The sequence below is a fragment of the Enoplosus armatus genome, chromosome 4 (assembly GCF_043641665.1).
Source record: "Enoplosus armatus isolate fEnoArm2 chromosome 4, fEnoArm2.hap1, whole genome shotgun sequence".
Taxonomy (NCBI): Eukaryota; Metazoa; Chordata; class Actinopteri; order Centrarchiformes; family Enoplosidae; genus Enoplosus; species Enoplosus armatus.
The window spans coordinates 14,114,625-14,127,107 of record NC_092183.1 but is presented as its reverse complement, the minus strand read 5'-3'; the positions used below and the strand labels follow the sequence as shown (position 1 = coordinate 14,127,107).

At 45.0% G+C, this 12,483-nt stretch overlaps 1 protein-coding gene across 1 annotated transcript in view; it reads left to right on the top strand.

Annotated features, from left to right (window-relative positions):
* The first annotated feature begins 868 nt into the window (after window positions 1–868).
* The window catches only part of emid1 (EMI domain containing 1), a 49,666-nt gene continuing 38,051 nt past the window's right edge, over window positions 869–12,483 (top strand). The window contains exons 1-3 of the mRNA XM_070905066.1: window positions 869–1,059; window positions 7,315–7,428; window positions 8,414–8,517. Of these exons, the coding sequence (XP_070761167.1) occupies window positions 869–1,059; window positions 7,315–7,428; window positions 8,414–8,517 (409 nt within the window). The remainder of the gene's footprint in view (window positions 1,060–7,314; window positions 7,429–8,413; window positions 8,518–12,483) is intronic.

Genomic DNA, 12,483 nt, shown 5'->3' with positions numbered 1-12,483 from the left:
GGCAACAGACCACAGCTGCTAAAGGCAAACATCTTAGAAAGATAGATAATATAAATGTTGAAGCATATATGATGGTAACAATACAGTGATGAATCTTATTTTATGGGCTTTTAAAGATAACCTTTCAAATCTAATAGTACCGGAACTTAGTCATAATTTGTTTTACATCCAGTTGTGTTCACCAAAGAAAACAACTATTACTCATCCCCGGCACAGCTCCAGTGATTTCAGAGGATCCTCGGAGAAGCAGCGGCCCATAATTCATTTAGAACAAATGCAATGCGTAATGTGCCGTCGCCTCGAGCGCGCATTGTCCTCCGTGAAGGGGTTGAAACGGGGCAGGGTAAAAAAGACCCAGCAGGCTGTGCTTTTTAAAAGACCCGAGGAGGCTATAAAAGTGGCTTCATGCCCGCTGCAGTGAAGGCTCGGCTCGACACGCGCACAGAGGTAGGCAGAGCAGAGAGGAGGACGACACACACTTCTCACACACACAGTGTTCAAGGTTTATTTTCAAGTGTCTGCTCTCTGTCACAGGTAGACACGAGCGAGAAGCGGGAGTTTGCGGGGCGGCATTTTCCTTTAATTCACTTAGGATTTTAAGACTAAGCCTATCTGACACTTAACCGCGTGTCAGACTTGGTGTGTGTGTCACAGAAGAGCGTGTTTGCTACTTTTAGTGAAGAGGATGCGCGTCTTCTCCAGCCGACCCGGTGCTGTTTGACACACACACACACACACACACACACACACACACACACACACACACACCCCTTCCTCCCCGAGCTGGATTCACTACCCGGTCTGCTTTCTAACCGGGGGAAGTTGGGCTCATTTCAACTTTTCTGGCTGTACTTTTGATGCCACGGAAATGGGACCGCGCCAACAGGAGAGCGTGTCCGCGCTTTGCAGAGAAAGTTTGCTTTGGACCGTGCTGGTCCTCTGGCTGACCACGTTTGTGGACGGGACCTGGAAGACGGGACTTTACAAAACCTACTCAGCCGGGACGCAGCTGAGCCGAGACCAGACAGCAGCCTCTCACACCTCAGTCTATCAGAAAAGGTACGGAGAGCATCCACTTTCTATTATTATATTCCCTACACACACTGTGCTGTGTGTTAATGCTCAAGTATGTCTTGTTATATGCACATAATAACCTATTTTTAAGCCTTTTAGCCTCCCTTTTTGTTTCTTCTTGTCAATGCATGGCTCCACAGAGCTACTCCCATCTCCATCCATCTACCAGGTCCTATTGTCTTCCTGACAGTCGGTTTCCTTTTTCCTGTCCTGGCAGCACACATTGCTCTGCTGACTCCCATCCTCATTGTTGTCCCGGCTCACCCACCTCCCTGAGAGCACCTCCACTGAGAAGTAGGAGCAGCAACAACATCTGCTCCCTCTCAGCTGTCAGGGTGCTCTTCACAGCGGCACCTTTTAGATCCTCAGATCTGTCCACATAAAACCTGCTCCCATGTGGACGCACCTTGAATAAGTGTTACAGACAGTGAACAAGGGAGCGATGATTTTCATGTCTGTAATAAAGACAAGATTGAAGAGATGAGATGGTGTCATACAACGATTCAGTTGTTGACAAGGGCGTCTCTGAAGGAGAGACTAGACTAAACAGACAGGCAAGAGCGCTAACCAGCTCTGCTTCCCTCCTGGACTGAGACAATGTTTAGCTCGGAGACTAGCCAGGGCTTAATGATGAGAGGACGTTTCCTATCTTACAAATATTTGTGCTGTCAGGTTGCAAGTGTGTGTGTGTGTGTGTGTGTGTGTGTGTGTGTGGGCTGAACGTGGCCGGAGGCTGAAAGCCCCTGTCTCTCCGATGAGGCCTTTTCCCTCTGGGTGTGTCCAGGTGGCTCTCAGCCTTGCTCCACCGGCTCACCTCTCTGCTCAGCTCCCCTGTCACTCATGGCTCAGAGGTTTGTGGACATGTTTACTAAACACACGTGCAGCTGGGTCTCCACCGCATCTGGGCTCGTCGTGGGAAGGGGAGATGAGTTTACGGTCACTTCGCTGTCTGTTTGTCAGTGGAAGGACAGGATAGACGGGAGAGGAAGCTGCTGTTGGTGTGAGTCAGCCACCGCAGAGAGGTCGGCGGGTTTGAGGTGACATGAGAGGGGAGCTGACAGTCTCAGTCCACCTGCTGTCTGGCCAGATCTGTGAAAGCAGCAGTTTATAGTGTGTCAACAAAGCCAAACAGTGGCAGGGGGATTTCAGAGAGCAGAGGGATCCCTCATGGGTATTAACAACTTGACATTCAATGACAGAAACTTGTTGTTGGGATTCAGGAACTTCAAACAGAAGTAAATATAAATTTTAGACAGGGAAAGCTTTCTGTCACAGGAAAACCTTCACTAAGAATGTCTTCCCGCACCGGTCCTGTCTTCACACAGTGATTACCCAAATCAAAGGGGATTAACAACTCTTGAGTAGTTTCTTGACTGGTGTGGTCGCTCTGCAGAGGAGCTGATAAAGTGTTTGCTCACCCTTGTCGTTCTTAACAACTATATGAGCTCAGTACACTGAGGGGTTACGGAGGGAGCTGCTTCTTTATTTCTTGTCTAGCCCACTTCTTTATCCGTCTTTATGTCACGGTCTGACAGGCAGTCTGAACCCTGTGGCCGCCCTCATTCCTCACCCGTCTTAACCATATCCACCTTTTTCTTTCAGCATGGGAATGAAGATGACAGAGATCCCAGGAGGCTGAGCTCTGTGTGGCTTAAAAGCAGAGTGGCTTTAGATTTCACCATTCAAAGAACTTCAAATAATGTATTTTTTACGGATATTAGGAAGCAGTCACCAATTGCACAGCTCCATTACTAATCAGCGGTGGCTGATACATTAACCAGGATTATTTTCAGGGAATGAGATCGTATACCAGTGTAGAGCTGCAATCATTAGTCGATTATCATCAAAAATTAATCTGCAACTATTCCGACAATTGATTAATTGTTTTTGTCACTTTCTCAGCAAGAATGACTAAAATGTGATGGTTCCATCTTCTCCAATGTGAGGATTTTCTGCTTTATATCATTGTAATCTAATTATCTTTGGCTTTCAGACTAGTGGCTGGACAAAATAATCATAAACATCTTAAGACAACACATTGGACTCTTACGAAACTATGGTGGGCATTTTGTTTTACAGACCAAATGATTAATCAAAGAAATAATAAACAGATTAATTGATAACAAAAGTAAGCGTTAGTTGGAGCCCTACATTTATTAAGAAAGAAAAAGACAAAATAATCTGGTTCTTTGGGTTTTTGACAGACAAAGACATTTGAAGACTTCACCTTAGGCTTTGGGAAATTGTGAGGGCGATTTTTCACCATTTTCTGACATTTTATAAACATAACGAATAATCGATTAATCAAGAAAATAATAAATCACAGTTACAATCCCAATCATGTTGTTCATGACGTGTAATCAGGCTGTATGGAGCCATAGCTGTGATAGATGTGAATTCTTCAGTTTAGCGAAATTCCCTTTTTACTTTCAGCTGCCAACACTTAAAGATGCATCCACCCCGTCACACCCAGAGACACCGCTCAAAGCTCGCAGGTGTCCAGACCTCAAAGCTCAAAACAGACAAAGACAAATGAGAGTTTTCCTTGTTCCTCTGAGGCTGCTGTGAATAGTCACTTAGCCCTGACCTTCAAGGCCTCGCTGCGGTGCTTTGATGATCTTCACTGTCCTCTGCACATGGAAAGCACACAGCAGCTTTGAACCTGCAATATGATAGCCCTCCAGCCCTAATACTATCTGTTATCATGATTTAATAATTCTTCAAATGCAAAACTTTGTTTTACACGATTCTCTAATTGGCTACTCTGGTTCTTTCTGTTTCTTTCCCAGAAGCTGCAGATTATGACTCCAGGAATGTCGTATTGCTCTGGCGGCATTAATGTCGCTGTGACTGTACTCTATATTTCTCTCTTTGTCATGTGTTGTGGCACCACATTTATCTTATGCCTCTTCTATATCCCGTGGGGACCAACAATGCTTCATAATTGTCTTTCCTTCCACTTCCCTGCTCCCATCGGAAGCTCCCTTGTGTGACCCTTATGATAAAATGACCTTTGTCTCCTCCTCTCCTCTCCCCTGTCTGGCCGTTTGCCACATCTGCCATTTGTCCTTTGTTCTCCCAAAGTATTTTTCCCACAGACAGAAATCTAGAGAAATTCCTCCAGATTTCTATCCATGCTGCATTTCAAACATATCTTCGAGTGTTCGGCCCTCCTCCTCCCACAGCATGTGAATGGATGGTTGGATGGAGAGGGAGTTGCTGAGTCTCACCAGCGTTTTTGCCCTTATCAGCCCTCTTGTCAGTTCACACGGTTTAACTCCTAGCTTCGTCCTCCCCACGCAGTCTGCTGCAGAAAGTGCACTAACTCAGTAGTGTGATCATGAAAGGTGCAGACTGCATAGCGTACAATGAGGGCACACAGCATATAGTCTTTGTTGACAAGTTTATGAGTTCTCTGGCAGCTTTTACTTTCGTTTAGGGTTCAGCACGTTTTTGTTTCCCTTTGTTTTACTGTCTTGGCGTCTGTGGCGTCGAGGAACAGATGGGCCAAAGCTGTGATTTTTCTGTCCCTTAAAAAATCATGGATTTCTTTCTTAACGGTTGGCTGTGTGCGACTGTGACGGTGTGAGACGGTTGATGATTTATTTAGCTTGGGCCCGGCATTCAGAGTGTGCCATGTGTGCTTAGAGACCTGATACTCACTGAGGGCCTACCTGGTGCTTTTGCCAGTGAAGCAGCGTGGTGCTGGTGGGTTTCACACTTAATAACACATGGACGCCTCCAGTAAGAGGAAGGTGTTGACTATGAAATATTTCAGAGTGAAAGACTGACGACACCAAGCACCTGCGTCCCTTTATGAATAAAGCCAGAAAAAGTTCAATGGACCATTGTATAGTAGCTCTCAGCAACAAAATGAGGAACGTTATTTGCTGTAGAGCTTGTAAGTAAGACTTAATCTTTAGTCTTTACATCCCAGATGAGATGATGTTACCTGTACCCAGTTAATATAATTATCTTTAGGCATCAAAGGACAATATCCTCACATCTCCATCCTCTCTGCAGTGGAGAAAGTATTGTTCTGGCTGTCTTGTACTCATTATGTAGTGTGTGAATCACTTTTAGCAGGTTATGTAAGTAATGCAGGTATTGGTTTCAAGCCATTTGGGAAATTGTAAACTCTGTTATGCCAACTGCTTTTGTTATTTCATTCACTGAAGCAGCAGCAGTTGGCATTTCCTTTTTAGTAATTGCATAAGTACAATGCAAAGAGAGAGGGGGAGACCATAAAACCCACCCCCACTTCCCTTCTCGTACCCCCTGTTGACAATCTTAGCTGTTCCCAGGTGAAACCTCCTCTTAGCCTGGGAAACTCAGATGTTTATCTGTTGGGTCTGGAGGATAAGTGGTGGGGAGGAGTTAGGAGGGTTAGTACCCCCCCCTTCCCCTTACTCCCAGCTCTACCTGACCACAGCTCCTTCAATTTTCCACCGATGATTAGAGCAATTTTTTTTCTGGACAAGGGAAAGCAATCACGGGGTAATCATATAGATCCATGTTCATTTTTGTAGCCTCACGGCTGATGGATACACTAAGATACAGGAAGGGTGGGCCTGTACTCAAATAACATGTGTGGCAGATGAATTCCCTACTCGCTCTACTCGAGAAGTTTAGGATGAATTCAAACTGTGTCTTACTTGCAGTTCCTTTTACTTCTTAATAGTCCCTGGGATATGTTGTCTCAGACTCAAGCTATTTTTCATTTGTAACTTAATCTGGCAGCAAAACGCAGCAAAGAATACAGAATGCTATCATTCTATAGGCTAAATGATTATTACATGAATGGAAAACATCAACAGTAATCAATAATCCAGAGAAAAACATAGACATAGTCATATGAAAATATCACTATCTTTGAAGTGCTGCAGTAGAGGTGCCCCTGCTCGCTGGCTCAGGTCTGTGTGTGCGGCCACCACAACATGTGGGGATTGTTAATGGGAGCTGGTTCAGGGCTGCTTCGCATCCTCCGCCTTTGGCAGTTTCCTTTAGCGTAAACTGTCTCTCGCACACACGAACATATGGTCTCACATATTGACAAACAGACTTTGGTGGGAATACACTCCCACTCTTGCAAACACATTGGCAGCAGAACACACAAAGTGAAGCTTTGTGCTACGAGCCACACGGCCTACTTTGTGGTTTCCACACAGAGCCCCCTTTCTATACATCTATTGATAGTGTAAACACAGGCTATAGTAATTGTTTTCCTTGTTTCTCCTCCAGCTGTAGCCATATGAAGGTAATCAAGGGATTTGTACCCTTCATTGTTAATAAAATAATAGTAACATATGCCAGCTCAAACAGCCTCAGTGTGTTTTCCATACATTAAAGCCGAGTAACCGCCCTTCAGTCTTTTCTTGACACTGAGAGATGAGATGAAACTGGCCTCTCAAGCTAAACTTTTCTCATTGCGCTATCAGGAACAGATATCTGCTCCTGTTAGAAGGGTAAATGAGCTCTCCGTGAGGATTAAACCAAACCAAACCCCTTTACATAATATGGTGCTTTTAGTCTCATGGTGGCGTCGAGTGCTATAACTGGACCCTTTTACTGGGTGAAAATATTAAATTTTGCTTAGAAATATCTTGGAGGTGGATGTAAGTGAGTACACTTGACTCTTACTGCTGTAAGTGATCATATCCTCACTATCAGATCTTAACCTCTGACCTTTGCATAAGCTTTTTTTCCCCTAGCAGGTCCATTTTTATAACAGCCTGAGTGGATCCTGATAATGTGGAAAGGGAGTGGACTCGTGACCCAGCTTTAACCCGTGTTGAAAAACTCTAATCTCAGTGTGGGACCTCGTCCTTCATTGCCTCCAGAGGGACTTTACCTCCCCTGAGAGCTGAATGCAAACGGATGTGTATTGATAGAGGAGAGAACGCAGTGTAAATACAGCCCACAATGGCACTCCTGCAAATCTCGTGGCTGATTAAAACCGTGTAAACACCATAAAGAAGTTTCAAAACAAAAGGGTGGGGGAAGGGAGGGAAGAATCTAAACCTGCGGGAAGACAACAGTGTATTGAATGTGACTGCATGGCTAATTTCCTTTTGTGAGCCTGTTTTAAGTGTGTTTAAGTGCACTTAACTGAGGGTGTTTTGAAAATATACACGGGTCTTTCCCGATTTATTTACTTTGAGAATGTGATTTTCTTCTGTATCTAAAAGCAACAACTTTTATTCTGCACATTTCTGACTTTCACTCTGTTTCTCCCTTCAGGAACTGGTGTCCTCATACGGTCACTAAGACAGTGACTTGCCAGGTGCAGAATGGGACAATCCTCCAGCGCGTCTACCAGACATGCCGCTGGCCGCAGGGATGCACAGGAGGGAGGTAAGAAACGAAGAGACCTTACCACTACTGCTACTGCTGTACACTGAGATTTGAACCCCTTAAAGAGAAGAAGAACTCACCTTAAAATACATAAAACAACAACTGTGGAAGTTACATTTCTGTTATTTGGTTCCTTTTCTAGACTTTAACTGCAGTGGAGTTTAATAGCAGAAAAAGTCTCCTCTTTCTCAAAATGAATGGTTTATAGTCATTCTTCTTGTTTGTTGACTCAGAGGTTTTTTTTAGCTTCACCATTTGTTACTACAGTTCGTGCCATGTTCAAGTCATAATGTATATAAATAACCATTTGTAAAATGGCTGCTGAGCCACCATCACTGGCAGTTACATCTAAATAAAATCCAAAATTAACACTAATTCAATCGATGCAGTTACGATACAGTTTGTTTGTATTTGGTTGAATGAACAGCTCCAAATACGTAACACTGCAAAAGTAGCTAATTTAGGCTATTTTAATGACGTGGGTACAAGCCTAGCAGTATGGGGTAACTATGCTTGAACACTACTGTGTTAGAATAACAGCTGGTTTTCTAGTTCTTCCCATTAGCTGACCGTGAGTGAACGCAGCGTCATCAGTAGTTCATGAGGAAATCTTTTGTATGAAATACCAATTTCTCCACCCAAAATCATTCGCAGTAGATCAAAATGCAACACAGCTTCACCACATGTTGTGTTCTGAGTAAAGAACGCCTGAAGCATTTCATACAACAAATTCACACCTGTCCCTGGGGGTAGACAAAAGGCATTCTGGGAAACAAAGGAAATAAAACATGTAAATGAGGCAGGTTTAGCGGATGCACCTAGAAATCAAATTTACACCAGTTGAAAATAAATAAAGGCATCAAAAATAACTCATTCACATGCCAAAGAGGAAAGTGGGTTAGCACAGTCACAGTGCATACACAGACACCTGTCGTTATGTGTGTGTATGTGATGGCTTCAGATTTTGTGTGTGTGTGTTTTGCAGCTACAGGACCGTGGTCAGGCCTTCCTATAAAGTGGTGTACCGCACTGTGACCTCTCTGGAGTGGAAATGCTGTCCAAGATTCAGCGGCACCGCCTGTGAAGAAGGTCAGTCAAGTCGGAAAGACACGCGCACACATTCGTTATACAGCAGCTGATAGAAATGAACAACAGTCAGGACTCTCGAAGGGGGCCAACATCGCAATCTGGCACAGAGAGATGGTTTAGAGAAACAAGTTTGACTTCTGTCAGTTTTCTCTTTTCTTTCTCAGCTGCCTCTTTCACTGTGTCCCCTTTCCTTTACCTGCTCCTCCGTTTCCTCTTTTTATCATTCTTTTATCACCCTCTGTTTTGCATTGCTGCCTTGTAGCCTGTGAGTAATACTTTAAAACAGGAGTGATTTCCATTAGGCTTACATAAGGCTGCTTCTGTCTTCTAAATGAAGTTAAGAAATAAGATCCCTCAGCCTCTTCAGGGTGAGTCAGATTACTCCACTTTATTAATCAGTTTTAATGTGTGAGAGTTGTCGTGCTACGTAAGGGTTGATTCTTTTGTGTGGTTTTATGGTCCTGCCGAAACCAAGCCTTCATCCTCTTAAAGTGCCATGCTAGCACGCTGCTGTTTTCATTTTTCGACGACAGTAGCTGCCCACCACACACACACACACACACACTCCCAGTGTATAATGACATCCCCTGGCACTGGCCCCTGTGTCTCTGCCGTCTGGGGAGAAGGGTGGAGCGACTGTTTATGCCGGGACCCAGGACTTGACTGGGTGTAACATAAATCGTCAGGCTTTACGACACAAAGGACAATAAATGTTTAGAGTGGTTAAAGTGGTGACTTTTTTGTGGTACTGAAAGCAGAGGCTGTTTTTCCCGTTTATGCTCCCCACTCCCAGGTGAGCTAAGAGCAACTCTCAGGCCTCCCTGTGGCCTGTAGTCTGCTGCAGTGTGGCTTCAACTTTTGCTGCTTGCTTACACATGGCACACATCAAAAACTGCCTGAATGTCGTGCTTGTTTTAGACCTTCCCCACTCTCAAAGTCAAAAACACACTCGCATTCAGACAACCCAGACTTTACTTAACAAAAGCAGAGGAACACACAGTCAAACAGGGAGGAAATTATCCAATTAAGTTGTTGCTGGAGGAGATTCCCCTCCGGTTGTCATGGCAGTAGGGGGCTGTCGAGCCAGCAGGGATGCTGGGATTAGCCACTTATCTGAGCGTCGTTCCGGGTGGCTCAGATCACAGGCGCCGCTGAGTGGAAGTGACAGGTCCCATTCACAGGGCCTTTACTCTCCGGCACCATGGACGCTATCCAGGGCCACCGGCGCTTTGTTCTGCTCCTGCCGCGTGAGCAGAACCTCTTGCCAGCGCAGAACCTGACACCTCGCTGCTGTCTGCCTCATTCGCCGCTTTAAGGAGAAATAAAAGCTTGCTGCACAGGCAAAGCTGGAGACCGGATTGTGCTTAAATCTGTTGCCATAGTGTTGCCAAGTGAAGTTAAAGCTGCACTCGTAGTTCAGTGGGTGCAAGTTTCAAATCCAGGCCCTTAATACCTGTGTGTGGCTCCATCTGCAAATCTCCACACATTTCTTTGTGGATTTCCAGACGGCTGGGAGCCCTTGTTTGACCTTGAGTTAGGCTGAATTAAAAAGGTTCCGTAAGCGCAGCACCGCTGTTATATAAAAGAACAAACAACTATCATCTACTGTCTAGGTCAGACATTAAAAACATATTGCCTTTGATCTCATAAATCTCATAAATAACTAATACCGGATACATATATCTTTAAAGACCTTTCAGTGTTGGTTATATACCTTTGCTCCCATCATTCAGCTTGTCTGCTTTTCACAGACTGTGGAAAATGTGTATGATCCGCTCATTTACTCACGCTGCCCTGCTTTTACTGTTCTCTCACCAGGCCACCCCGAAAGCCCCCGGCCACGTCTGACTCCCAAGGCCGGTCTGCATTACAGCAGATCTCAACAATGTCCATACCAGCAGGACTGTTGGGCTGGGGGCTGTTTTAAGGTGCAAGAGAGGAAAGGAAGTGCATTATAAGCTGAGAGTATGGCCATGGATATGGTTATATTTCAAATGGAGATGAGAGAGTTGTTTTCTCTTGTGTCTCTCCGTTCTCACCCCTCGGCCTGCCAACCAATTGGTCAATATACATAAATCAACAGGTCCAGTCTGAAGTAAAGATAACGTGTCTCTGTTTAAGTTTTGGATTACGCGTTTCCAAAAACAAAGCAGCGGAGCGCTGAGATAAACAAGAGAACATTATGGGAAGAGTTCACGCCATGCTGTCATCCAGTCATACGCAGGCTTATGAGCATATTTGTCCTATCACGTTCAAACTGAGGGCTCCAAAAGCAAAACATTACATCACACGGGCCGATAAACAAACTCACTCCATCAGAGTCCAATCAGAGTAAGATAACACTAGATCAGACAGGCACCTTTCACATTCGCTCTCTTTTTCTTATTTCCTCACTCCGACCTCAGGACTTGGCTGGAATTCCAGGGCAGTGGTGTAATTACTGGGTCCTAATTGTTTTCTATGAGGTTTGGGAGATATTGTCTTACTTCTGGACCTGGAACACAATGGTCTTTATCTCTGATTGAGCCTGAGAAAAAAAAAAGAGGCTAAGTATTTGCAGATGGAGGCACTTTCATAGCCTGCCAGAAACAGGGATTTAATGTATGCCTGGTTGGCTTTGGCATTCCAAGTAAGTAAATGCTTGTTTTCAGATGGGGATATCCCAACTTATGCTGCATCAAGCACAAATATCAAAATTATACCTCATTTAGAGGCAATTTTGTGATATGATGAATATCAAATGTAACCTATAAAAGCAGAATTATTACATTAGAGCTGGCCCTCAGAGCCTCTATCCCATACAGGTTGCATCAGCGTCAACATACACTACAGTAGTGAAGGGTGATTGCATACTCAGCAGTCGTGGAAACCAGTAAAATTCATAGGTATTATATCATAGGACTTTTGCCCTTAATCTGCTAATTGTGATGGAGCCTTAAAAGATGACACAGAGAGAAAGCAGTTGATATCTCAGACCTGATTTGATTTATGGAGGACAGCACTTAAAAGAAATATGGCTGCAGCTTATCACAGGAGGGGGCCGCCGTGCAGCAAAACATATGGGGGAACGTAGACTTGAATTAGCACGCTTGTCAAGGCTCTGCCGTGGGGGTCCCCATCAAGCCGTTTCTCACAGCCAAGCGGAGGCTGCGGTTTTTGGGCCGCAATTATGGTATGGCTGGGAGGCAGAGGTGCGCTATCTCTAATAAGCCACAGAAATGTAATCTGTGTTTTCACAGCTCAGCGCGGCTTATCACAGGCCCACACGCTAAACCCCTTGCTTTAAACATCAGTCGGCTGCAGCTTGCCATTAGCAAAAGAAGAGTGGGAGTCAACGGTATATGTGTCTGTCTGACTGCCAGAGTGAATGTGTGGGTGGGAGAGCAAGGTGTCGAGGATTTGTACAGTGAGGGATGCAGCTGTTCAGTGTGATTAGCTGCTTTAATGGCAGCGGGCTTTAGTAGCTGTGAGTGGAGCGACCCCAGCCTGAGGTCAGAGGGGAGGGAGCTGAACGAGAGCAGGTGACCTCCACTCCCACTCCTCTCAGACCACACAGAGCAGCACGATCAAAGTCATTACGCTGACAAAACAGAGTCACCTCTACATCCAGCCCTCCTCTTTTCTTTTAGTCACATTCCTGGATCCCCTTCTGTTTACATTAGCACGTGTTAAACATTATCTCTTGCTCCAGTTCATTCACAAAATACTGATTCGCTGCATTCACACCCGCATCCAGAGTACGTATGCAATCATGAACAGAGATCTACAAGGACACATAAATCACATACATACAGGGAGGCAGGCTGCAGCCAGCGTGCAGAAAAGGCCACAGCAGCTGATATTCATGGTTATGTAAATGGCCAGCGCAGCACAAGTGCTGATCCCAAATTGGAAGCAGCTGAAGTGAAGGCGGACTGGGCTGAGAGCCCCAGATGAGATTAGACATGGGAGCGTCCAGGCCTTTCA